The sequence below is a fragment of the Pelecanus crispus genome, chromosome 13, assembly GCF_030463565.1.
Source record: "Pelecanus crispus isolate bPelCri1 chromosome 13, bPelCri1.pri, whole genome shotgun sequence".
In the NCBI taxonomy this organism is placed as follows: Eukaryota; Metazoa; Chordata; class Aves; order Pelecaniformes; family Pelecanidae; genus Pelecanus; species Pelecanus crispus.
Window position 1 is genome coordinate 25,053,145 of NC_134655.1, and position 27,250 is coordinate 25,080,394.

The following is a 27,250-nucleotide window of genomic DNA, read 5'->3' on the forward strand; positions in this document are numbered from 1 at the left end:
CCAACACCGGCGATTCTGCACTATCTAAAAGGCAGGGGTCCCCTTAGTACAACCCCTCATTACGGCAAGCATTCCCTTATCTCAAGCCACACTACTCCACAAACTGCAGCTTATTTGCTCCACGCTGCTAAATTCCACCGGCACTTCAGCTTTCTTCTTCAGTGTTGCCACATTTGCCTGGACAAAACTGCCGTTGCACCACGACAGGGGAAGCACTCCCTGACTTTTCCTGTCCCAAGCATAAACTCCAGCTCACACAGGACTGAGTCTTTGGCTTGGCTCACAGCAATGACGTGGCAACAGCTCAACTCTGGAGATAACTTCAGTAAAATGTATTTGAAAGAAAGAGAGCAAACCACATCACAGAACATTACAGCATCCTTGACCCCATTGCACATGGAGCTGCAGAGGTGCCGAGGCACAGCCCTTCACGTGCACAGACCGACGGAACCGTGATGCAGGGAAGTCACTGGGATGCTCTACAGCACTTGGAAAAGCTTCCTCTCCCAGCACAAGACACAGGATGCCCGATATCAAAGCACACTGCCGAGCGCAGAAGGATGTCACAGCAAGGCTGATGGTGAGGCACAGCTTTTGTCATGGTCCTTGATGGAGCTCTCACACCATGACATGTACTGCCCTGAATTTGCATCCGTCCAATTACTCATCAGAAAACAACAATCCAAATCTAAATTAACATTTTCTCTTCTGTATTCTTAATTGATTCACAAAAATGAAAAGATTATCTTCCCCCTTCAGATTAATTACTTTAAAGGCTCACGGTTTCTTGGGAGACAATTCCCAACTCAGCTCTGGCAATGGAGCAAGACTGGAATCTGGCCTAAGCTAGTCTGCTGAGAAAGAGCAAGTGGAGTTGTTCTGGAGAGAAGAAAATAGGGGAATGTCTCCTCTCTTTCTTGGGGAAGAGGGATATTTTAGAAGGACCTTTTTACTCCTGTTACTTGTCTTCAGTCACTTCAAAGGGTCCTTGGATCTCTCCTGGACAGACTTTTTCTTCACAGCGTGCGGAGAAGGATATATGAGGAGGTCAGGGCTCCAGCTTTCCCTCCTTAGCTTCTAGAAGTACAGCGTACGACTGATATGATGCCCCAATATCTTTGCTGTGGCCAGCAATCCAGCCTCTGCTCCAAGCACACAGCCCAGAGTTTGTACATAGCTTTCATAGCCCTGAATTCTTCTTAGACATGAGTTTGAATCCGTCATCCAGGATGGACCTCCGATTGCGTCTTAACTTCTTTTGTCTCTGGAGATAGATGACCACTCCCAGGAGGAAGCAGGCGACCAGGAAGAGCACCATCCCTGCAATGGCTAGAGTGATGACTGTGGCCTCTATCTGCCCTTGAGCCAACTTAGCTCCAAAAAGCCTGATCTTCTGAGACTCATCCTTATCCTCAGGTGGCAACTCTGAGAGACAAACAAAAAGATATAGTCCCAATGAGAGCCAGAAATACCACAACTGAAAGCTTCCAAGAAATGTAAAAAAAGAACAAAAAAGAACAAAAGAAAGACCCAACGCAATCAAAGCAAGTCAAAGGAGACCCGGTCGCCATCCATCTAACAGACCCTCATCCCTGAGGTCACGCAGAAATTTCAGGATGAATGATTCTTTCCCTAATCTACTCCAAACCCAGGACCTCACCGTGTCTCACAGCTATTCAGCCCAATCAGCTAACCACTGCTGTCCCCGCTCACGAGGGAGGTGACGTGAGGTTGTGCGGGGAGTCAGTGGCTGGGCTAGGGACAGAAGCATGGAGATGAGAACATGCGTCCAGACCGGGCTGCTGTGAGCTCCCTGCCCTGCTCCAAGCTCCCCATGCACACGCCTGCTGTCCTAACCACCACTTTTCAGAGCGCGCTTGCTCAGTCATGCCAGTGGTAAGTCACTTAAGATCCTGAGCTCTCTTATGCTTCCACACAGAGGCAGCAGCAACCTTCTGAGGAAAGTGGCTATTGGCACCGGTAACAACTGTTAATCGAGGTTTTTGCCTGGTGAGCATACACGGGCTGATGCCTGAGTATGGTGTAAAACCAAATTATTTAATATTGTCACTACTGCTCTGACACATTTCCTACTCCTTTTCTTCACACCCATTTTGAGCGAGGGAAACATTGTTGGGAAGGAAAGGACTGAAATATCAGTAGAGAAAGACTGAAGAGTTGTAGGTAGATGGCTGTATTTTCAGCTGGTCTGAGCTGGCTCTGAAATCAGCTCAGCTGGATTTATTCACAGCAGCTGAAAAATGGAGTTGTGGAGAAAGATGAAAAAACAGGGAAATAAGTCACCACCATAAACTATTCAGACTTTTACCCCAGAAAATTTTAAAGGGATCTTATCTACCACTCCCCTTCTCCCTGATGCTGCTCAACCAACCAAATGTCTTCTCACATCTGTTCTTTAGAGTACCTCAAAGACCCAGGGCACGTGCGTAGGCTCTTTTCTTGGGGGAAGAACAGACCAGAAGGCAGATGTGCTTGTTTGCATGCCGACTCAGCCCCTTCAGCTAGTGACGGTGAATGTGAAAGTTCCCTAAACCACATAGTCATTGACAGTCCAAGAAGGGAGGACAACTAATCTAAGGCGCCCCTTGGGTTTTGATTGAAAGGGATGAGAAAAATCATCTCCTCTGCAACACCCTCCTTTAAAACCCTTTGAATCTCTGTCCTCCTTGCACTCTCCTCTGAAAACGAATCCATACACAGCAAGTACAAGAGGATGCGAGGCCACTAAACTTTTTCACCTAACATAGTCAAACAAGGCTAAGAAGCCCAACTTCCTTATTTTTATCATCAGAGCACAGACATTTGGAGGACAGATAAACAGACTAATCTGGAACCCTCCCTGTTATCCATCTGCAGCCAGGCCCCAGACTAACACGCGGGACAAGCCTGACCAAGGAGAGGCTGTAAGTGGTGCTCGTGCTCCTCCCTTCTCCTCATACAGGTCTGTATCTCTGTACTGATCAGAGATCTCCCTTCCCCCTCCGCCTCACACACAGACAGTATTTAGCAGCGCAACATACACCATACCTGCATTGTACTTTACCACTTCAAGCTCTGGCTCTGAAAAGAAACAAGAAGAGGGTGAGAAAGTGTTGGGCTGAACAAGCAGAGAGTCCAGAACACAGCACGTCTGGCAAGGATCAGATCCAGAGGCAGCATGGTTTTCCAGGGCTTGCAGGTCTTCTTTTCTCCTGCCAATGTTTTCCCTCTCCACATCACACCAAGAGTGTTTTTGTATTACCTGCTTCAAGAGTAGACCCACTCCAGCTGCACAACCCTTTATGGCCTTTGAAAGAAAAGCACAATCAAAGCCTTTGAGCATGTGGTGGGCTGGCCCCGGCTGGCAGGGTCGTTCGTTCACCCCAAAGCAGGATAGGGGAGGGAATCGGAAAGGCAAAAGCAAGAAAAAAAAACAAAACCACACAAAAAAACTTGTGGGTTGAGATAAAGACTATTTAATAAGTGAAGAGAAAAAAAAAAACCAAAACAAAACCAAAAAGACCCAAGTGACGCAAAAGCCATCAGTCACCACCAGCAGACTGATGCCCAGCCAGTCCCTGAGCAATGGCTACTTTGGAAAAACTGCCCCCCATTTTTATTGCTGAGCATGATGTTGCACGGCACAGAACATCCCTTGGTCAGCTCAGGTCAGCTGTCCTGGCTGTGTCCCTTCCCTGCCTCTTGCCCACCCCAGCCTACTGGGTGAGAAACAGAGAAGACCTTGATGCTGTGCAAGCACTGTTCAGCACTAACTAAAACACTGGTGTGTTATCAACTCTGTTTTGGTAACTAATCTAAAACACAGCACCATATGAGCTGCTATGAAGAAAATTAACTCCACAGCAGCCAAACTCAGTACAGTGTCACTCACCTTTGAGCACCTTCCAGTGTTTCCTGGTGAAATGAGAAGCCTTAGGGTGTGCATTTAGATTACAGGTAATATTCTTAGTAAGAACAATTACTAGCTGATGGCTGAACATTGCTTCTCAGACACAAGCTAAAATAAAACTCATAATAATAACACAGGCAACGTAAACCCCAGAAACCAATTTGTTATTAATTCCAGCTGCAGGTATTACCATATTCAAAGGGAACACCTTAAATTAATAGTACTTAAGTAATTATCTGCTCAATTAACTGGCTGTTTATGGTATGTAAAAGAGTTGTAAGTGTAATGCAAACACTGAGAATTTAGCAGCAGTAGTAGAAAGTGCTGTTAGATGTGTTACGGAATCAGTCAGTGATAGCTCCCTACCTGGTCTGGGCAAGACTGTGAAGACTATCTCCATACCAGCATGAATATGATCAGACACATGACAGTGAAGCAGCCATGTCCCAGGGTTCCCAACCAACATCTCCACCATTTCAAAGGTCCCAGGGAACAGATCCACAACATCTGCTCTGTAGCTTTTGCCATTCTGTCAAAGGGAAGAGAGGCTGTTAGCATGCAGTGCTCTGTGCATCTTTTCAGAAAGAAAATTCTGTCAGTGTCACTGGAGACCACTTCAGTGCTACTAGAGTTTTTAAAAGCTCAAAAAAAGATTTCAAAGAGCAGCTCCAGGGCTGTAGCTAAGAAAGCAAACAGAATCTGGTAATGCCTAATCCTAAGAAGGGTTAAGCTAGACATATCAGCACAACACAGAGGCTCAGTGAGTCAGATTTGGATGTGTAAAATCACATCCCTTTCCCAGTTGGGTGAAGTTGCTGTGAAGTCATTCAAGAAGTTCAAGTCCAGAGTCAAGCAAAAGTGACGACATCAGTGGTCAGCCTCTGCTTTATCATCAGCAGGATGTTCTTACCTTGTATATGAAGGTCTCAGCATGAAAATGGACTGTGTGGACATCAATCTCCTCCCCCATTCCCAGCAGGTACCAGTTCACCCACTCTCCCTGGAACATGGTCAGCCCGGGCAAGTTCGCATAGAGCCTCCCATTGATCGCTATGCAGCAAATAACACACAGAGAGAATAGAAAAGGCTGTTATTGAAACGGTAAAGATGCTAAACCATCTGAGAGGAAGAACATGCAGGGCAAGTTAGATGCTACAAAGCTCATATAGCAAGCAGTGCGTCACCGGTTAGTGTCTTCCATATGACAGTGCCTCAAAAGTTTGGCAGTCTCTCTCCAGCTCTATCCACTCTGTTAATGGACAGCAAAAGCAAAGTGACTTGCATCCAAGGCCATGCTGTAGCTCAGCTCAAATAAATCTCAAAAACTACCTCTTGTTGAAAACCTGCAGTCTGCCAGAGATGGTTGTTTCTAGAAGTTAAGATGTGTAAAAACGGCCTTAGCCCAATGGTAGGGAAAGATGTATGTATCTATATACACATAAATCTCTGAACAATATACTTGCTGAACAATGAAAACAGGTAAATCCTGCCAACAGGCAACCCTGTCATTCTAAGAGTCTCATGCTGGCTGTACACATTACACACTGGTCACTTGTAAAATCACTACACGGCAGGACTTTATTTCATACTTGGCACAGCAAGAAGGAATACTGTTTTGACTGTAAATGCAGGAAAGGGACTGAAACAGTGAGTGAGCTGAATGCGATGGCACACACATGGAAACTTTCATGCTCAGATGACAACGGATGGAATAAGATGGAAAGAGACACGATCTGAGGGCAGGACCACCGGTGGTTTACTCCCAGATCTGCCATGGGCACTTCCTATAGACCAAAACAAGCATCCAAACATTCAGTGTGTTGGTTTTGCTAGCTATAATATTGGGTTAACAACTATAGCAATAGACATGTATATTTGGAGATTCTTTATATCACTTGTACAAAACCAGCAGTAATAACATAACGCAACTCTTCGCTATTCTTATCTTCACAACTGCCAAGGGACTTGTTTTGCTGAGAATACTTTAGATAGATTCAGATATAATATGGAGAAAAACTATCATAAATAACATGTTAATTTAGAAAAATGTGTTCACCCTACGATGATAGAAATAGCTTTTTGGTAATCAGCTAAAACAACTGAGCCATGTATTGCAGCCACATAGCTCAGTCAATTAATTTGAAATCTAACACATTCTATGGTCCTGAGACAAACAGAATTAAATTAGTCCGACGTTAATTTCACATTTGATTTTTTTTTTTCCTGTCCTGAGTCACTCAGACACATCAGAGATTAACCTCTCTGGCCCATATCTTCCTACTCCTCCTGACAGCAACAGCCACAACGATTAACCTTCATTGTCGATCAAAGATTTGTGCTGTATACGTGCTGCAATATTGAGAACAACAGACAGTTTAATTCTGTTCGTGACACTGACAACAGAAAAGGATGAGGGCATTCACTAGGAGTCAGGCTCTTGGTTTTTGGGTGGCTGACTACTTGGAGGCCGCAGAGTCAACATCAGCTTTGTGTAGATAGCAATGGGTGCTCAGGTGCCGAACAGGCATTACCGTGCATTTTGTTGCTTTCCACAAATTTGTCACCCAGCAGGTCGATCTTGTCATTTCCCTTACTGTAACGTTCCACATTCTCCTCCAAGTACCAGGACTGATTTTCATCAAAAACCAGGAACAGTAGAGCAAACTCCCTCTTTACATCCTTCCTGATCCCATCAGACTGTAGTGCCCCTCTCCGGCAGATCTTCAGGGGTCCAACCAGACCGCTGTACATATCCTAATCAGAATGAAGGAGAGAGACCTCTGAGGCAAGGATCTTCTCACCCTCTCTTTTGTATGCAGTTCTTTGCCTTTCAGCAACCATATTTTCTGTTCCCGGCATCACCCCACTTAACACAAACAGTGCTACTGCATAAGTATTCTCATTGGTGAAAATTGGCTACCAAGGCACAAGAACAGAGACTATACATGCTCTTATGAATGCAAATCCAAAAGTCATAAATATGAATGGTATCAAAATATTCTGCACTCTCTGCCTGCAAAAACATCTGCAACTTGAGATAAAAACGCAATGATCTCTGGGTTGAATGTGATGGCTTATTGCAGGATCCTCAAGCTCGTTTCCCTGCAAAATCAGTGCTATGACAATTGATTCTAGCAACGCTCAAATCTTCCTGCTTTATCCATGGGGCCTAATTTTGGACAATTTCTGTCTTTCTTGATTAGCCCTATCGCTCTCACCAATAGAAACCATGACTTACTGGGAGATGTTCTCATATCCTGCAAATAACCGAAGGAAGGTAGTGTCAAGGAGACAGTGGAATTGTTTTATGAAGGTTTGTGTTAGGAAAAAATAAGGACAAACATCAGGACAAATTTGGAGGATTTCCTCTCCCAGGAGAACGCTGGACACGTCACCAGGTGGTGGTTCTACCACTCAGTTGGGCCAATCTCTAAATTGTATCCAGCTCGCATAGTTTTCTAGAGGGGGTGAAAAATTGGTCTAACTGGGCTTTTCTGGTTCTAACTTCTATTTTACCTTTACTGGGTCCACCGTGGAGTAGTAGATCCAAGGAATACAGGCTGAATCATTTGGCCCTGGACCAGATCTCTCGGGAACTTCCCACTGGTATGTCACAATGTTGCCTGAGTGACAGAGAAGCACCATTAACACCAGTGTGATACACACTCGCCAGCTTGCTGAGCAGCATGCGAAGGGGGAAAAAAAAAAAAGGGAAAAAAAAAAAAAGAAGATCCTGTCTCCAAAGTGCAAATTAAATAATTAAATTCTGATTTTGTTGGACATTGCATCTTCCTTCCCCAAACACTGAAAAGCAGGACGGAAGCTCCCCTCTCACAAGCAAAGCAGAGGGGTCACAAGAACGCACATGCTATCTGGTACCAGCACAGCTCTGCTTTATCTACCACCTTTGAGACTGGACCTGACCAAGGAAACTCCACCTCTCTTCAGTACAGATGGAGCTTGAGATGATCTTTCATCTCTTTGAAGTATATTTATGATGCTCACTCCAACTCATTTTTGAAATTACTACTTTGCGTATTAGCAATACATTTCAGAAAGACGGGGCCTGACTGAAGACCTGTTTGTTGCTTGGACAGCCTGCGCAGTTGAAGGGGACCGAAAATTATACAGCTTGGCACCTGGACCGTGAAACAAACTGGCGATTTCGGTCAGCGTCTTGGCAAGCAATTGTGCATTTCTCCTATTCATACCATTTTCATACTGTTGTGCACACCACAGAAAGTACAGGTCCCAAAGACGAGGGGCAGGCTTCCCCCATCTTGGGCCATCAGCCCAGGGCTACCGAGGACTGAGCTGTGAACTGCCATCGTCCTTCTCCTTCCCACAGACAGACCACGCTCACTGGGGGACAAGGATGCACACAGAAGTTTGTGCTATGCTTGACCCAGAAGTCAGAGCACAGTATGAACTCCCAGGGCTGCCATTCCCACACAAGCGATATCACTAAAACCACAGTGAACCCGAAAGACGAGTGATTGCTCAGTTCCAGGTCTCTACCATAAAAAGCCAAATACATCTAAGGCTACTCAAGGAAAGCAGTCCAGCTACAGGCTGAAGTTAGCTTCATAAGCCCCCACAGGAACACGGCTGGAGACCACGGTGACTTACCAGGGTTTGCTACTTGCGGCTGTCCCGTCTCCCTCTCCAGCACCCCATGCGCATGAATGGAGTAGGGTCGTGTGGCATTGTTCTTAAACACGATGTTGAGAATATCGCCCACTTCCGCCCACAGAAAAGGACCTTGAGGTAGGAAGAATGTACTCAGACTAGCAAAAATTTTCCATGTATCTCCTGAGGATATTCCCACCTTTCTCTCATCTTCTCCCCAGACATATTCCCTTATAATATTTTTGATGTTCCCCTCCCTCTTCTCTACCTTACCTCTACCTCCCAAACAGAGAATCGGAGGTGTCGTGGGTTAACCCCAGCCAGCAACTAAGCACTGCACAGCCGCTCACTCACTTCCCCCCGGTAGGATGGGAGAGAGAATCAGAAGAGTAGAAGTGAGAAAACTCGCGGGTTGAGAAGAGAACAGTTTAATAATTGAAATAAAGTCAAATAGTAGTAGTAGCAGTAGTAATAATAATAATATACAAAGTAAGTGATGCACAATGCAACTGCTCACCACCCACCGATGCCCAGCCAGCCCCCCAGCAGTTCTCACTGCCCCCCAGCCAACTCCCCCCAGTTTCTATACTGCCCATGACGCCGTATGGTATGGAATGGCCCTGTGCCCAGTTGGGGTCAGTTCTCCTGGCTTTGCCCCCTCCCAGCTTCTTGTGCACCTGGCAGAGCACGGGAAGCTGAAAAGTCGTTGACTTAGCGTAAACACTACGTAGCGACGACTAAAACATCAGCATGTTATCAGCATTACTCTCATACTAAATCCAAAACTCAGCACTATGCCAGCTACTAGGAAGAAAATTAACTCTATCCCAGCCGAAATCAGGACAGGAGGTCAGTCCCAATTCAAGTAAGTCTTAGAAAACCAGACTGAGTTTCACAATGAGGAAAGTTAAGGTTTTACACATTTTAACTGTGCCCAGTACAACTAAGGCTTGATTTCTGAATACTGCTATGCTAAATTTCACAGTGTCTTAATCATGCCTTGCTGCAGGTTTCAAAAAAATGTAGTAAAATGCAATTTGGCCTGACAGTGTCACAAATCAGGGCTGCAGCCTATTCTGAACATCATATACTGCCTCAGCCTTGCCGCTCTGGCACCGCGTATAGTCCTGGGTTCATAGCACAGAGCTGTGTCTCCACAGGCTTCCATCAGACATTTAACAGGCTCTTCCACTTCCCAAGGCCTGCCTGCTTTTGCCCCAAAAACACCTCTCTCACAGCTACAGGTTTTCACCTACATCTCTCAGACTGCTCTCTAGAAGTCAGCAATTATTTCTGTTCTACAGTCAGAGAAACACAGGTGTGAAAAATACTTCGCCTGAGACGTGAAAGAAAGTTGGCACAGAGGCAGGCACGAGAACCCAGTCTTCGCTACTACAAGCTGTGTTCAGGACCCTCCTTCTCCAAAGCTGGCAGACCCGGGTAGGAGACAGTCTGAATTTCTCCTCACCTGCATACACAGCAGATGCCTAAATATCTAGGAGACCTTCAGACTACAGCCCTTAGCCGCTGAAGCTCTAGAGTCAAGTCCCATCGCTGTGTGAGTGGAAGATGCACCCTCTGCACATATCCTTACCTAGTATCCCTAGGTGTTCGTCAGCATTTATCCTGGCCTTGGGGGTGCGGAAGGTCCCATCGGTGTACTCCCTGTAAACTGCTTTCTTGTACCTGGAGCCGAGCAGTCCATCCTCGTTGCTCAAAAATACATCAGCGTAGCTGAGAAATGCAGAATGAGTGCTGAGATACCCAAAAGCTCACAGGGAACAAACGGCTAACTTGTGGCAGGGGGTTCACTAGCTGAATGGGTTTCCCAGAGACCCACTTTGGCTGCAAAGGTGGGCGCAGTGACACGGGGGCTGCGGCTCCCACCAGCAGCACCACCAGCAGCGCCACATGCACTGTGTCGCAACATGGCCAAGACCCCTAACAGGCTTCACCAAGGCCTACGGAGAAACTTTGCCGAAGGCTTCCCCAGAAGAAGGGCTCTACCTCTCCGCAGAATTGTTGTGCCGTTCCCTCTCCCAGCTTCGGTCAGGCGCGTAGTCCCACACCACCTCCTCTGCCACGATGTAGTACGTCCGCACCCCCCTGTACTGAGGGGCAGGAGCAGGATCCCTTTTTCCACACTTGGAAACCGAGTAGCGTTCCCTCATCCCAGCCTGGTAGTGATTGCTCGTCTGGCAGTAGATCTCAAAAGTCCCTGAGGGAGGCAGCATGAACAAGGAAATCAGCTACTTTTAAAGATCCCAGGAAACAGCTGCTTCCCATGCAGAGCTTGTGCTGTGGCTGACATCGGTATGCGTGTTGTGCGTATCTGGGTGTTTGTTTAGGGAGCTCGGTTGCCACAGGCCGAGATTAAAAGGGATTGTCAGAGAAACCGGGCAGGCATGGCACAACAAAGTCCTACATAAAAATAATCTCAGGAGGCTTTCTTACACAATAACCAGCTTATTAGATGTGAAGAAACCAATAAAGTGACATAACTGTGCTACCACTGCTGAGATGCTGGTTAAATAAAAGATCTAGCTTGCCAACACCAACAGGGAGGAGACAACGGGCAGCTGAGGCCATCACATTGTGCAAAACACGGTATTGTGTGCCTCTCCCGCAAACTGGAAGGCTGGGCTCTGTCATAAATGTCATTCTCCGCAAGCCACAGAGGAGTTAAGCTCTGGCAACTGTCCGCCACTTTATTCTGAAAGACATTCGCATGTTTCTATGGGTCACAGGCAGCAACGTCCATCGGGGCTGTTACTACAAATATTTAACAGGAAGCGGCAGCCTACAGAATCAGTCTGGGACAACATGGGACAAGATCCTGTATCTCCTGTTCTTCTCCAGAGCCAGATGCAAAGACGGGAGCTGTGGCCTCGTAAAAGGGACCAAACGGGATCTAAAGCACGGCTCACCCTGTAAGAGTTTACACTGTGCTAAAGAATCGGCCACAGGAGCAAATACTACAACGGGAGACTTTTCCTGCTGCTAAGTTAGATGTGCAGGCACTCACCCTTGTTATCAGGTTGCATGAAGGCAGTAGCAAACGTGTGGGGGAACAGGTTTGTTGAATCTCTCCGCATCCCATTCACCTGCAGGGTGTTTCCCTGAAACACAGCTCCATGTACATCTGCTTCACTGCCCAAGCCCAGAAGGTGCCAGGACACATTGTCGCCTTCACACACATTCAGCCCAGGCAGGTTACCAAACATAAGTCCATTGATGGCTGCAAAGGAGCAAATAATTAACTCTCTGCATGTACATATCCACCAAGAGGTTCATTTTGTGCATAGACTTTGACAGGGCAGGCCTCCCAGTGGAAGCGTAGCTTGCTGGTAATTCACCCCTAAATACACCCAGGACACACTTCCCGAGACAGCTGTGCTTCTTGTCCCATGTCCCACCCGCTGCCTCTAGCCTCACTTGATTTCAGGGCAATACGACGCAGCCACTCCAGCTTCCCAGCTCAGTCTTTAGGTGAACACCACCCCATGTTTTGCAGGTTCATTCCCACTGCATGCAGAACAGCATCAGGCCATACCATGCATCCTGTTTGATTCCTCGAAGCCATCATCCTTTTTCACAGAAGTCTCTTCCATCCTCAAATAGTACTTTATGTTTGCATTTAAATACCAGCTGAGGTTCTCATCAAACACGCTGAAGAGAAGGTAAAATTCTTTGTCGATCCCTTTCTAAGATATAATCATAATGATGGCTGTTAATTTTTAAAATGCAGCAATGAACTATCCTTACAGTTAAAGCTGTTTTGCCTGGCTCTCATGTTCCCCTTTATCTTAAAACTTGGCTCATTAAGGGCCAGGGCTCTGTCCCTTTAGTCACATTGAATGTTCCTCTTTTGTTCCACGAGAGGCACGACTTGTAGGTGTTCCATGATATTTCATGAGTAAAGTGATCAAAATTCAGCCAAGAATACGAAGTCATTGCCTCCTTCCCCCACCACCCCTACGTTTAGGTGTAGGTTTCACCGCCTGTCCAAATCACACCTGCGACCAGAGCTCAGCCCACAAGGCAGGCTGATGACTCTGTTCCACCCCTGCCTTCTACCACAGGCCTGGACTGGGGATTTTTTTATTACCCTAAATCCTTGAAAATGTTAATTCTCTTAAGAAATGCATTCCAAAGCATGGTGTGTTTCCCCACTGAAAGAACATCCCCACCATTGCCCAGATTCTCACAGCAGCTTCCTCAGCCGTACCCAGGAAGACACCCCGCAGAGAGGGCTAAGAGACTCCAGTCTGCGGCACGTGGGTGCATGAGGAGTGGCCGTGCACCTTTGGGTGCACGAGGAGTGGCCACGCACCTTTCCCAGTTAAGCATTCATTAAAGGGCTGCCTGTGATTGTGGAGCCAGAATTGCTGCCCCAGGTGATTCTTCCCCATCCTACCTTTCCAAACAAGTCTGTTTTGTTTACACCCTTTCAATACCTGCAAATGTTTTATCATTATCACAGCTCCTTCACGTAGTGGGCTGTATATATATATATTCACAATCCTCTCTGCTCACAAGATTCACATTTCCACCCTGTGCAACGTGCTGCTCTCTTCTGCACTCCTAATTTAGCCACATCGTGCCACCTCTGAAAGCAGACAGAAGGCAAACTCCTCTAGGGAGGCTCTCGTGGCAGCTGTTTTCAGACTCACCAGCCACTCCCTGATCTACACAAGGTCGGCACGATGGCACTAGGTTGTTTTTCTGCCGCCTAATATTTTTCACAATAAGGCTCTGCTCATCTGTCTTGCACTTCCCCAGAACATTAATTTACTGCTGCCCCTAGACTTACTGCCATGAGTAGACTATCCCTGAGTGAAATACCAAGAGTTAAGTTCTGGTTGCCCTTCAGATGTCACCTCTCTTTCCTCAAAAGCATGAAGACTGACATGGATTTTCACACGCTTTTTTGTAGTCAGATCTGCTTGAAAATGAACTGATCTTGCAGAAGAAATGCATTGTTCAAACCTCAAAGCATTATATCATTCAAGCAAACCACCTGTAAGTAAGTGAAAACGTCTTTTCAACGTTTCTGAGACTGCAATGAACATTCCACATGCCTCTGAAAGCAGCCTGCTATGCAAGTCTCAGGACAAAAGTTACCTATAAAGTCACACCCGCGGTACGCTTGTTCAGCCAAGTCTGTCTCAGAAACCATTTCAAGGGCAGCCCGTGGGAGCCCAGAACGCTAGCCGTTCCCACCCGAGACCTGGGCAGCGCTGTCCCAACGTCAACCTGCCTCCTGGCTTTGACTCGACTCTGCCGGCTCACACTATCGTACACCTGTTTTTATTCTGTTCCCTAACGTTTTGCTGATGCTTCTTCCTGTACAAGAAAACAAAGAGCCTGATAAGAGCACGGCAGGAAAGCCCCTTTCACCTGCTTGTTGTTGTCATCCAAAGTGCCCGGCTTGCAGATGACCAGAGGCCCTACTAAACCCGAACTGGAGTCTCTGACGGGATTCACAGCGGAGCTGTACATCCAAGTCAGGCAGGGAGGGTCGCTGGGCGTGGGCCCAACACGCTTCGGCACAGTCCAGCGGTACGTAAAGTTGTGCAGCGGTGCAACAGAAACCCCATTCTGGAACAGACCTTTAAAACAGAGATGGGCATGGTTATTCCCAAGGTCCCTGTACAAACTTGGTGTCGTGGTTCAGCCCCATCCAGCAGCTCAGCACCACGCAGCCGCTCGCTCACTGCCCCTACCCCGATGGGATGGGGAGAGAATTGGAGGAGTGAGAGTGAGAAACACTCCTGGGGTGAGATAAGGACAGTTTAATAATTGAAATAAAGTAAAATAGTAATGCTAATAGTAACAGTATAATAATGATAATAATAATAATGATATACGAAGCAAGTGATGCCCAATGCAATTGCTCACCACCCGCCGACCGATGCCCAGACAGTTCCCAGCAGCAATCGCTGCTCCCTGGCCACCCCCCCCCCCCAGTTTCTATACTGCCCATGACGCCGTATGGTATGGAATAGCCCTTGGGGCAGTTGGGATCAACTATTCTGGCTGTGCCCCCTCCCAGCTTCTTGTGCCCCTGGCAGAGCATGGGAAGCTGAAAAGTCCTTGACTGGCATAAGCAGTACTGAGCAACAACTAAAAACATCAGGGTGTTATCAACCTTCTTCTCCTACTAAATCCATAACACAGCACTATGCCTGCTGCTAGGAAGAAATTAACTCTATCCCAGCCGAAACCAGGACACTTGGTTACAGCTTCTCACTGGCTACGTTCACACTGGGCTTTACTTCATTCGTGTCACTAAAACACACGGCACCTCTGAGCTGTGGTGTGGGTGCATTTAAGGCACGCAGGGAGCTGCTCCCAGTACCATGTGAATTCCCGCTGGTGCCATGGCAGAGACGGGCATGGTGACGGGAGGTAACAAAGGGACCCCACTGCGTTTGGGGAAATGGATGTTGGAGGCACGTGCTTATCCAAGCTGGAGCGCACCAGGCACATTCCTCTGCTCAGGGGTCTCAAACAGCTAGAAATGGTCTAAGCTTTGGTTTATAATTTTTATCTGAAAAATAGCACCTCTGGAACCATACTGGTTCATCCTGGGCACCAGTTCAGTGGGAAGTCTCCTCTGCTGAGGCCTCCGGCAGGCTCAGAGGACCAGGCTGGCTCCCACCCAGTTCCCGAGCACATCCAGCCCTTCCCAGCTGCAGAAACTCCCCAGCACAGAGGAGGTACAGGCTGTGGAGTTCCACCACCAGTGTTAGTATTGAATTACTAAGAAAATGGAGTCACAAACCATCATGGTACCACATCCCTTCCCACGCCTTCCCATAGGACACGCCATGAGGCTGGATGCTGAAAGGCCAGGAGGCTTTGTTGACAAATGTCACCAGGATGGTGTCTCCAACTTCAGCTTTGATCACTGGACCTACACAAATAGCAGAGAGAGCATGTCAGCACTTGCTCTGTCCAGCTCCAGCAGGACAGGAGGGTAGGCTGAGGCAAGGAGGACCAGCTGCAGGGACTGAGGTAGGCAGGGCTCCCAGAAGGATAGCATAAGCTACGCTGCTGAAAGACCCAGAGATGCTGTAGCATTTCACCACTCACAGCTCCAGCCCGTGCAGCACAGGTTGTCCACACTGCACCACATCACATTCAGCAGCTCCCTGTTCCGGAGCTCGGTCCCTCATGGCCCTGTACCTCTTCTAGACATCCCAACCACTTTATCGAGTTGGCTTTAACGAGCCAGTTCAAAAGAGTTCATGTCTCTCCCCCCATGGATGTCACCTGTTTATCTGACCGGGGATTTTCATCAGTTAACCCTTCAGTGGTTTTAGTTTACCAGAAAATACCTGTAATTTCTTTCTACAAAGTCATACCAGAGTTTTCCCTCAGTCACTTGTCTTTCTGTAGGAATGTGGCCCTTGCTAGTAATGCTAACCCTTTTTTCTTCCCTGGTTCCCAAGGTTCAGCGAGACACTGTCAGCTCCTGACAGTTACACTGCATCTCTCCTATGCATAACTCCACCGTTTAACTTTTATTCACCTGCTTAAACTTCTTTTTTGCCTCTCTCCACTGTTCTCCTCCCCCCTCCCAATCTGTATTTTACTCCATGTGCTCTCTCCTTCTGTGGCCTCTGCTGGGATTGCTGTTGCTAACTTCTGGTGTCATTACATTATTAATCACTGCTGATGCAGGAAATTGGACCACACCTATATGCTTCTACCATGTACGTCACAGCCCTCACACGCGATTCATTTGCCTCTGCAGACTGCCTATTTTCTTGTCTCATCTTTCTTCGTGACTCTCACTGTCACCCGGCTACAACAGAGAGTGCCCACTCAGAAAAGGGAGCTTTCTGTGAGAAAGTGGGGTTTGTAGCATGCCTTGAAGATGCTCAGTCAAAAATATATAACCAGGGGCTATTACTGTGACCTGTTTAGCTCCAGTTACAAATACCATACTGTGTTACTCAGCCTTTACGACTAAACTCTGAAGACTGGCCTGGCAGAAAAGTGATCCTGTCTATTCTACCTATCCACATCCTAGGTCTGTCCCCTCACTCTTAGACGTAACTGCTGTGAAACACCTCCTCAGTGCCACTTGCTGCACCACGAAATGAGAAGACAATTACAGCCAACTGGTAGTCCCGACATCAGCACTGAAAGAGGATTTGTGTTGCTGGATGATTCCTACCTAGTATCCCAAGGTGTTTCTCTTCTTCTGATCGCTGCTTTTCCTCACGGAAGCTCTCATCAGTATATTCCACATACTTTGCCTTCCAATAGACTCCCCCAATCCGGTAGGGGCTACGCTTGAAGAACTGCTCAGCAGGGCTAAATGCAAAAAGCAAATGTCAGGTCATTTCTATGAAAATCAGTCCTGTTCTTCTCCTGCTCCCTCCCCACATCCCTCTGGCAATACCAGCAGCATCTCCAAATCAAGCAGCTTTTCAGACAAGGACAGCATCTCTGGTTTGGAACAAGCACAGCTTGTCTCTGTGAAACTTTTTCATCCTACAGACTCATCTACCCACTGTGTTCAGGGAGCACCTCGCACGCAGCCCTCTCCCAGCTGAAACAGGCAGGTTCATGACACAGCTCTGAACAGCATCTCTATACAAGGTGTGCAAAAGAGGGCAGTGAACAAAACTGCGGTACAGTAAATGGAAAGGCAGTGCTAAAACATCGAGATCTTCAGAGGCCAGGGGACAGCCCAGGGGACAACTGCAATCATAACTGAAAAATACCCTCACACAACAGCTGTAAAGAGAGATTTATTTCCTCTGCCACCACCCTCCCCAAACACAATGACAGACGTAACATGCCTTGTAGGAGAGGCAGCTTAGTCACAAGGCCAGCTCACAGTTCTAAAGAACTTCCAGTTCTAAGGTCTGTGAGAGAGTTGCTGAGTGGCTTTGGGTAAATCATTAACTGCTCCGCATTTCTACTTCTCCATCTGAAAGAGGTACATCCTCCCCAACAGCTTCCCAGGGAAGGGGATGGAGGGGAAGGAATGTCTTTGTTTCAGCCAAAGCCTGAACAGGCAACCACTCACCAACTGCTATCACAGCTGACACATGGGATGGAAGGCTGTCATCGAGGTCACTGCATTTGATTTCCTAGAAATTGCTTGCTGCAGCAAGGCTACGCTGAAGCATATCTGCAGGCTAGCTCTGCCACCCTGTGTCTGCTGCAAGATGTGCTTTCTTAATAGTTCATCAAATATACAGATCTGTTCCTAGGTCACACACAGCAAGCAGAAATGAAGCCCGGAGACAAATGTGGCAGCTCATGTTCTACATAAGCTGGGTCTCCTGAAGTCTGTGGGTAAGGCTACGAATCCAGTACTGCTCTCAGCGCAGTCTAACTACAGCAGCCTACAGTCCCAGATGTGGTGATCTGCCTTCCCAGGAAGTGTACTCCATGTGAATTGCAGGCATACATTTTGACAAGAAAGAAATTCCACATTTTCCTTAGCAGCCTCCCTGACACAGACCAGAGATGCCCAAACACTGCCCTAGCCCATCAGCCTCTTGCTTACCTGCCTGCCTCACTCAGCTGTTTCCCACTGCTTTGGTCGAGCCCTGAAGGTCCGTAGTCCCACTGCACTTCCTTTGCAGCTATGTAGTATTTCCGAACTCTCCCTTCCAGGGTGGATGCCGGAGCTTTCTGAGAACAGGGCCGAACTTCATAGAGTGCTCCCATCCCAGCTGTCCAAGACACAGTGGAGGACACACATGCTTAACCCCTCAGCCAGTTTGACCAGGCAATGAACACAGTCCCACGTTCCTACCACAAACTGGCCATTCCTCCTCTGTTATCCCAAAAGGCATAGAGCTGGGAGAAGGTGATTAGGTGGTTCCCACAGCAAGGAGTTTTTTGTGTTAGTGAGCAGAGCTTCCTACCTTAGATATTGGATGCTATGGAAGTATGGACAGAGAGTGAATAGAGCCTTCTGCCATCCTCAGATGTACCACGCAAGTGCCTCTTATAGGGACTAGAGCTCTTAAGGCACTGCCTCATCTTAGCTTCCAGCTGTACCAAACTTACCGTCTTCATCCCTGATCAACACGGAACATCATACAGCGGTACAAGTCATGCCCAGTAAGTCTGGCCCGCACATTAATAATCAATCCAGCCCAATTTATACAAGGCAAGGAATCACCCCATTCATCTAGGGACATTTTGATGTGAATGCTGCCCAAGGCACTGTCCCCTACCACACAGTACATCACGGGACCACAATGGGAGAAAAAAGGGAGGCTGCAAAGTGCAGGACACATTCCAGCCTCTGCCTTACCTTGTATGTGATCATTGATCTGACAGCTCAGTAGCCATCTCCCAGGGTTACTGGGGATCATGTCTGCTGTAACAAAAGTGGCTGGGAAGAGGCTGGCCACATCTGTCCTATGGCCTCGAATATTGAGCATTTCTCCATGAAAGTAGGCTGTATGAACATCAATTTCGTTGCCCATCCCAAAGAGGTGCCATGAAACGTAATCCCCAGCACACATCGTCACATCAGGGAGGTTCCCAAACACGTAACCATTAATAGCTGCAAAACCAAGCAAGCCAAAAATCATAGATTAGAAAAAGGGCCTTCAGAGCTTCTGCCAGCAGGTCACAGTACAGACGTGTTTGGAGGATGGACCTAACCAGAACTCATCCTCCTCTTCTTGTTCTGGAGAGCCCAGCTTCACTACTCATTCCTGAAGTGAAGTGTATTCAAAATCTCTAAACAACTCTCAAAGATTCACTCAAGCCAAAGATTAAATCAAAATAACACTTCTTTCTTCTGGAGTTGTTGCCACTGTCCCTGTGATATTGGTTACCTAGGACATCACCCCAGAGCTTGCAGTCTCCCTTCTCCCCGCTACTCACACCCTGGCACACAACAGCAGAAAGTGCATCTCAAGATACCAGAGCACCGACACCCCTAGAGTGTCTGGGCAGAGTCAGTGGCTTCACAAAGGTGACACTGACCATGCATTTTGTTGCTTTCTTGGAATTCCTCCTCTTCTTTGTCTATGGAGCCTGGAGCTGTGCAGAACAATGCTATGTTCTCATCCAGGTACCAGCTTAGGTTCTCATCCACCACACTGAACATCAGAAAGAAATCAATGTCCACATCCTGGCGTCTCTGAGAACTGCCAGTCAGTATTCCTAGGGTGAAAGAAAAGATGAATGAATACCCACCCATGCAGAAAAGCAGACATCAGTCAAGGGATTAAAATGGAAGAGTAACTCTTACCACACAAACTAGAGACAGATGCTTTCCCCACCATCCTAGCACAGCTCATTGCAGAGTTCTAGCAAGCTCACCCTTTTCTAATATATCCCTGCTAATACATTTCTCACTCCCAAGCAGCTCTGCCACTGCACGGCTGAACTGCAACACCTTCAGTCTTCTTAGTCCTGCTGAAATTAAATAGTCCCCATTTTTTTTAATACACATACTAGGCCTTGGACAAGATTCCTGCTTTTAACCTGGCCTCAAACAGCTCTCTCAGATCAAGAGGCCTACAAGCTCACCTGCCCTGCCACTAAGGGATAAAGACAACGTAATGACCAGAACCCAGCTAGAACACAGGTACCGCCCTCTCCAGTCACGCTGCGTTGTCCCAGGAAGCTGGGAGCTGCCCACCAGAGTATCTTCTCATCCTATCCTTGTTCAAGTCACCACAAAAACCTTCACAGCATGAAACTGCAGGCCTCAGCAGCTTTCTCTTGGAGTTTTTACCTCTTTTGCACGTAAGTAATGGCCCAATTAATCCAGATGCAATGTCCTTTGGTGCATCAATATGAGAGTGATAAATCCAGGTCAAGCAGTTTGGGTCATCAGCAGTTGGGCTGTGATCTTCAGGGACAGTCCAAGTATAGGTGTAATTCCCTCCTGGGAAAACAGCATCATCCTTCTTCTGATCCTGGGGGGACATATCAGGATACAGGGATCCTAGAACAATTGAGCAATCACAACATCCATTCAAGAAGAGCAGAGATGTCCACGCGTGTAACCTTATACTGAGCTGCTCTCACTCAGGAGACAGCTGCACATATATACTTGGGTAGCAGATTTCAAAGCCAGACTCACCATCCCGCGGCTGAAATTGTGTTTAATCACCACTCTCTAAGAGACTGAGGCACAGAGCCACTGTAAGGCAACTTGCCCAGTAAACGGGTCAGCACAGAGTCAGGAAGATGATTCCCATTCTGCCTATTGCTACTTTGCCTTCAACTCTGCAATGTGCCACAGTCAGCCTCTCTACAATCTCTAGGGTTCCTTCAAAGAGCAGTTCTTTGGTCTCATACTTCACCATTCTTGTGAACTCCCTGAAGCTCATCACACTACTCGGGACACTTACACTACAGCACTTCAGATAATGAATACAGTTCTTTTCCTTCTGCACCACTCTCCCACTAGCAAGCTTTGGAGGTTCTTCTAAAAATCAAGAAACCTGGGCTGTGTACTGTAATGCCCAGGTCAGGAAACTACTCCCAGACCCATGAACCCGCTAACTCAACATCAGGCAACTTCACCCAACACCTAAGTGCAGTTGCTTTCCAGCAATATAGCTTTGGGCTAACCAAGTCTGTGGCTTTACAGACCTCTCTCCTCAGTGCATACTCCTAAGTTTCAAGTGAGAAAAATCTGTCTCCATTATGGCAGTGGCTCATTTACCTTCAGCGTCCTTTTCGTAGAAAACACCGTGAGGATGGATTGTATATGGTCGACTAGCAAAATTTTTTAGGTGTACTTTAATGGTATCCCCCACTTCTGCTCGGATGACGGGCCCAAGGAACCCCAGCCAGCCAGGTTTGGGAATCTCAGTGGTGTACGTGGAGTCTGTGTATTGCTTATAGACAGCTTTCTTGTACGTGCTTCCCACCCTGTCTTTGCCAGGCTGGAGGAATGCTGAGGCCTTGCTGTTAAATTCAGAAAAGGGAAAGGCACCATGAGTCGTGCATTATACAAAACAGCTGGTCGATAACACAGTAGAGTGACAACAACACACAGCTAAGCCTGAAAGATCTGGCCTTACAGAGGACTGCCTGTTCTCTACCCTAGCATGCTCTAAACCATCTGTGAACTTCCTCCTCCCACGCCTCTGACTGCTGCGACATGGGTAGCGCAGCCTACTCGGGAAACAGGCAGCACTGGCCTGTCAGTGGTCAGACGCGTCTCCTTTCCGAGCACGTGAAACACAGCGGGACATCAGCACAGGCACAGCTTGGTGAGCCTGGGACCAGCGTCACAAGCACCGTCAGATGCCTACCGCCACGCACGGCCACGGCCTTGTCCCAGTTCTTCACAAACGGACACAAAGCGCATCCCCGAACCGTGCAGTGCAAACAAGGAACGGGAAGGGTGGTGCTTCTCTGACAACCACATGTGGGCAACACAGGGAAGACCGAAGCCCTTCTCGTGCCTGCTTCAGCCTTCACTGGGCTTTTAGAAACTCACTTCAATGCCTTCGTGGCATTTGCAGCTAAATCACAAGGCGGGGGGAATCTCCTGAGCTCTCTGGCCAAAGTTCACAGTCTAAAAGATGATTTTCTACTGAACAGATTCTGAATTACTTGTAGAATGGCAGACAAGTCAGGCAGGCACGTACCCAGCACGTAACCAGCTTCCAGAGTTAAAACCGTACAGGTACTAAAGTTCAGCTCATGAGTGTATTTGCTCTTTATGGCTAATCCTTAGTAGATAAGAGATGAATCATGGTCCAGGTATTAGCAGGACCAGCCTAAAGGAGAGCTGAGGTTACTCCCCCCACCTCCCCCTTAGCATCAATCACCCTGCAGTAACTTAAGTAGCCCTGAACCACAGGCAAACTCTAACGCATATCTCCAGAAGATGAACAGCTGAGACCGCAACGTTAAGCATTGCCCTTGTCATTCAAAATTGTAAAGGGCTGGGCTCTAGCTGTACAATCTAGAGCTCATCCCTTTGCGAAGTCTTCCCTGCAGCCACTGTTAGCAAAGAGTTTACAGATAATTCATACTTCATTTTGCAGATCTGCCTCTTTCCCCCCACATAGCCCACTTCTTCCCAACAAAATAAAATTCTTCAAGCATTTTACTACCTCTAGCATTCATAACAGTATCACATCCTTTTCTTATTGCTAGCAATTTGGTTTCTGCAAAAAATTCATTGTACAAATAAGTCCCATTAGCTAATTGTTTGCAGTGACAGAACAGTTTTTAAATTGCTTTTAATGGCCTTGAATTTCATTTCCTTCTCTTCATGTGTTATGAGAGAAAGAAAACAAAACCCACCACATTCGTTATCACTGCAGGAGTCAGCGATAACATCTTTATTAATCCTGAGTTTTGGGGGGTTTCCTTTCCTGTGAACTAATTTAAGCCTATTTGGCATCTCCAAAGAACAGAGACTTTTCCACACAAAACTGACAGACCTTGATGTTTTTCTGTGAACCCCCCCTGCTGTGCAGTTTCTGAAAGGTATGTATAAACCCGAGTGTTATTTATTGTGGAGGGGCAAATGACCGAGTGCAGCTCAAGAAATACAGGTTATTTGCCATAGAAAATAGGGGGGAGGAAGCACAAACGCCTTTAAAAAGCTGTGGAAAGCTATGCCAAAAAAAACCCAAACAAACAAAAAACCGCCGAAGAAAAGTCTGGTGTTTTGAAAACCAAAACCTGTTTTTGTAGTGACTTGAAGCAATTATCGCTGTTTCCAGATTTACTTTTGCAACAAAAACATTTTTCGAACAACCCCTAAAATTCCATGCAGGAAGTCCCATTAAGTCTAAGGCTTGAAATTCCATTTAAACAAAAACAAGCCAGCTCTGTGAAGTGATTTACAGGAAGGTGAAAAGTCACCATGCCTCAGGATACACAAGCTGATCACCAGCTGGAACTAAGAAAAATGAAACCCCAGGGCAGAGTATTGCACAATCTGTCCTATTAGAGTGTTTGTACGTCCCTCTAGCGCACAGGCACTGGTTGCTGGATGCTCCATTAAACTGACCATTCGTTTTCCCACTGATACAGTTTCTATGTTCCTACAATAAAACAAGTTAAACATTAAGCTCATAAAGATCAGACATCTATCAGATCATGTCTCTGTCTTGCTTAGATGCCCCAGAATACTTGCATGAAATCACTCAGAAAATTACTATTTTAAGCCAGTACCAGACTAAATTCTTACAGAACTAAACATACAGGTTATGTGCAATGCTTTGGTTAGCGAGTACGTTCTTTCCTGTTGGAGCATAGTTCCAAACCACCTCGCGGATCCCCAGGTAATAGACTCGGGTGACACCTTCAGCAAACGTGGGTGACAGCATCTGGATGTAAAGCAGCAACAGCCAAAGCAATCCCATCATAGCCTGAAGCGAAGGCGCTTTGGGAGGTTACACCTATTTGGGAGAAAAGAAAAACAAAGGTAATGAAACAGAAGTAGAATACGACCGCATGGTTGGAGGGCACTGGACATTTTGAGAGGGTATGGGAAAAACTCAGGCAGAAGTCCTATTGGGATCATTATTCAAATATCCAAGAAGGAAGCCACTCCCCTAACAAAATTAATGCCCAAGGTGGATGGAGATTGTGCCTTTCTAATCAGTCCCCAATACCACACGTGCTTCTCTTGTAACAGTTGGATTAACCTTTTTCTTCTTTTGCCTGTAGTTCTCTTGCAAATGCTTTGTTCCACAGCGTTGAGAAAATACTGCTAACTCAGGAAGCTTTCACGCAGTAGGAGATGAGGTGAACAGATTCCCAGGGAGTGCTATTTGAGCAGAAAAGGCGCCTGTATATCCTGTATGCTGTGCAACTGTCATCTTAGGGCAGCGGGGTCCTGAGCAGAAAGTGCCACGCGCACTGGATTTCAGGTGACTGGTTTTGCACCACCTCTGATGTCCCAAATCATCTTACAGGACCACATACAAAGCTCAGGGAAATAAAACATAAAGACACTTGCTCAGGATTAAAGTGTTGGCAAGATGTCTCTATTCTCCTAAGCCATCTGAGGACGTGTGATTTAGTCACCATGAAGTAATTTTAAATTTTTAACTTCTTTAAAGATTGCTCTTAAAGAGTGGTTCTCTGTAATCCAGGGAGTGCATCTCAAATGGGCTGCACAAGGCTTTTTACTTTGTCTAGTTCTACTGAATATTTTCCCCATGATTTAGATCACAAAGTAAGGAGCTTACTCATAAAACTTCTAATCGACACCAAGCTTGGTGTGAACAAGCACCAGAAATGCTCTGAACAGAGATCCAGGGCAAGTTGCAGAAATTGTCCGAAATCACCAAAATACAATTCTGTGAACGCAAGTTCAAAGAACTACCTGTATGAAAGAGAAACTGATGCAATATGGGGCAGCAGAATTATACCAAAGGATAAGAAAATAGCTTACGGTTGCAACGGATGACAAACTAAATAAAAACCCACATGAAAATGCTTAAGAAAGATCTCACCCGGCAACATAATTAACAAAGCTGGGCGTAAGCAATAATCAAACTGCCATCTAAAACAGATGTCCAGCTCGAGACACATAACAGCAACTTAGAAGACATTCAGCAGAGAGAAACAGAAAGCAAAAGAATTAGAAAAATGTGACCTAGCAAGAGAGCTTAAAGCAATCAGTTTTCTTTAACTTCAAAAAGAAGAGGACGGTGACACAACACCATGCCAAACACAGAAAGGTTTTTTTATAAAGAGGTTGTCATTATTTATTCTCCTCTGTCTTTGGTAATAGCAACATGAATACATCAGGTTTGTTTGCAGCAAAGCTGGATATTCTGCAAGCTTTCAGCTAGCACGGCATCACACTGGAACAGCTTTCCAGAGAAGCTGCGGAATCTCTTACCACATCTGATACCCCATATACAGGATTGCCCAGTACATGGCAACGGACTACAACCTTCCAAACCTGTATTTCTGATTTCCAAACATGCTGTACTACCCACAGAAGCTAATGCTAATCAAGTATTACTGATTCCAAACAGTCATTGAGTTGAGAGAAACCAATTCCCAACTTGGAAAAAAATTTCTTTCCCTCCTTTCTCAAAACGGAGCTGTAGGGATCCCTCTAAACCCAAGATGGGTTTGATCCATCAGCAGCCTAGCTCTGCTCCAGCGGCTCCATCAGCAAGCCCTTCAGAAGGTCCTGGGCACACACCTGAAGAAACTCGGGTAGCGAGCAGCCCCTTCCCCGCGGCCCTCGCAGAGCGGGGCGACGGCAGAGCGCTCGCTCCGTGCCGCTGCCGCACGCCGCACACCACCGCGCTGCCGCTGCCGCACACCACCGACCTTATCCCCCGCTACTGCTGCTCCAGTAACCAGCGCTGTTCGCGGGCAGCTTCAATATCTGCGCCGACCCACTCGTTCCGTGCCAATAAAGAGGTTCCAAAGCAAGGAGTTGGGGACGCTGTAGCCGTGCTGCTTCACACGCGCATGCCGTAACAGCAAAAGGCGGCGGTGACAGCAATGAGGAAAGACAAAGCCGGCGGCGCCAGCCCTCAGCCCGAAACCTCCCATCCCGCTGGCACACACACCCTGCTGGGAAGGGCAAGGGGATGCTTTGGACTCAGCCGAAGAAGTGGCCTTCTCGTCAGCACGGGGCAAAGTGCGTAGGAGCCGCTTCCCAGGGAAAGCGTGCCCAGTGCACGGGGTGGCCGTCCTCACGGACCGGAGCAGCTGAGCCCCGGGACTCAGCGTGCGCTAATCTTTATGTCCTCTCACGTCAACGGTGTTTGTAAGCGATATCAAATCCCAGGAAAAGGGCAAAGCCTAGACTTTATACCAAGGACGAACAGCAACCCTTAAAGTTGGTTGTGAAAACTGCCGACCGAGACGAATCCCCGCTGCGTCAGCCCGCTACTTCTGCGTGGCAGAGTCCCCGCTTACCACATCAAAGCTCCACACTGCAGAATCGGTAAACGTATGAGATAAAGCAGCCTCCGCCAGGAGTCAGGGCAATCTGAACGCCTTGTGAATGTGCTCAGGCACTCAAAAAAATCAAGGACGAAGGCTTTGGGACAGCCTTACTGAGGCTTTACAGGAGTCCCACCCGACCTCAGGCTGGAGTCTAATCACAACATCACACGTACCTCTGGGGCAATTTTAGGAAAGAGCGAAACAACATCACTCAGCGCCGATGCAGCAGGCTGACCGATTCCGTTCTCATTCTCTTTACAGTGAGCAATCACTGTTTAGTTACTCTACTAGTGCAAGGCGAAGGAAACCAACCACCTTAAATTCTTTTTAAAAAAGTTAGTTTTTCTTTGAAATCTATGCCTTAAGGGAAAAAAAAAAAAAACCCAAGCCAAACTTTGTATTACATTCATCCCTGAACCTTGGTACCTTATAGGGCTTGCCTTTGCCGGTTCCTAACGGCACAAAATTACGAACGAACGGACAATTCGGTTCCCGTCCCGCCGGTAGCCACCCGAGTCCCGTTGTACCGGGGCAGGCGGCCGGACCGCAGGGCTCCTTCCCCGCACCGGAGCGCGGGGATGCCGGCGCCCAAGGAACGGGGGAAGCCGGCGCCCAGAGAGGCACGAAGGCGCCATCCCACCCCGCGCCATCCCACCCCACCCCACCCCTTACCTGCGGAGCGGGCCCGGGGCCGGGAGCGCAGCCTGGGGCCACCGCCCGCGGCGGGCGCCCGCAAAGCGAGGATGCGCGGCCGCCGGAGGGGCCAAAGGCCGGGCTGAGGGCGCTGCCGCTCCCCCCGCGGGCAGCCCC

General features: G+C 47.5%; 1 protein-coding gene across 4 annotated transcripts; it reads right to left on the reverse strand.

Moving 5' to 3' along the window:
• On the reverse strand, positions 1-25,696 carry HEPH (hephaestin). Of its 4 annotated transcripts, XM_075720431.1 has the most exons (22): positions 25,683-25,696; positions 23,720-23,916; positions 22,951-22,989; positions 21,213-21,457; positions 20,274-20,486; positions 19,517-19,696; positions 18,834-19,088; positions 18,075-18,243; positions 16,728-16,867; positions 15,327-15,458; positions 13,940-14,151; positions 12,093-12,243; positions 11,565-11,777; positions 10,547-10,757; positions 10,134-10,273; positions 8,540-8,671; positions 7,427-7,533; positions 6,442-6,664; positions 4,821-4,960; positions 4,277-4,439; positions 3,049-3,081; positions 1-1,425 (listed from the first exon to the last, which is right to left on the reverse strand). In XM_075720431.1, the coding sequence occupies exons 2-22, from the start codon at positions 23,881-23,883 to the stop codon at positions 1,181-1,183; spliced, it is 3,507 nt and encodes a 1,168-aa protein (XP_075576546.1). In that variant the 5' UTR covers positions 23,884-23,916; positions 25,683-25,696; the 3' UTR covers positions 1-1,180. The 4 variants fall into 4 exon arrangements, with proteins under 4 accessions (XP_075576546.1, XP_075576545.1, XP_009481200.1 ...); XM_075720430.1 differs by lacking the exon at positions 22,951-22,989; XM_009482925.2 differs by lacking the exons at positions 22,951-22,989; positions 25,683-25,696 and having other exon boundaries at positions 23,720-23,932.
• Between the last annotated feature and the right edge of the window lie 1,554 nt (positions 25,697-27,250).

Bases quoted from the DNA above. Each gene is read 5' to 3' on its own strand.
- HEPH (XM_075720431.1), bottom strand. From the start codon at position 23,883: ATGATGGGATTGCTTTGGCTGTTGCTGCTTTACATCCAGATGCTGTCA. The intron at 20,487-21,212 runs GTAAATGAGCCA...CAATTGTTCTAG, and splicing joins CTACGAAAAGGACGCTGAAG to GATCCCTGTATCCTGATATG. The intron at 16,868-18,074 runs GTAAGCAAGAGG...TTTTGCATTTAG, and splicing joins CAGCTGAGTGAGGCAGGCAG to CCCTGCTGAGCAGTTCTTCA.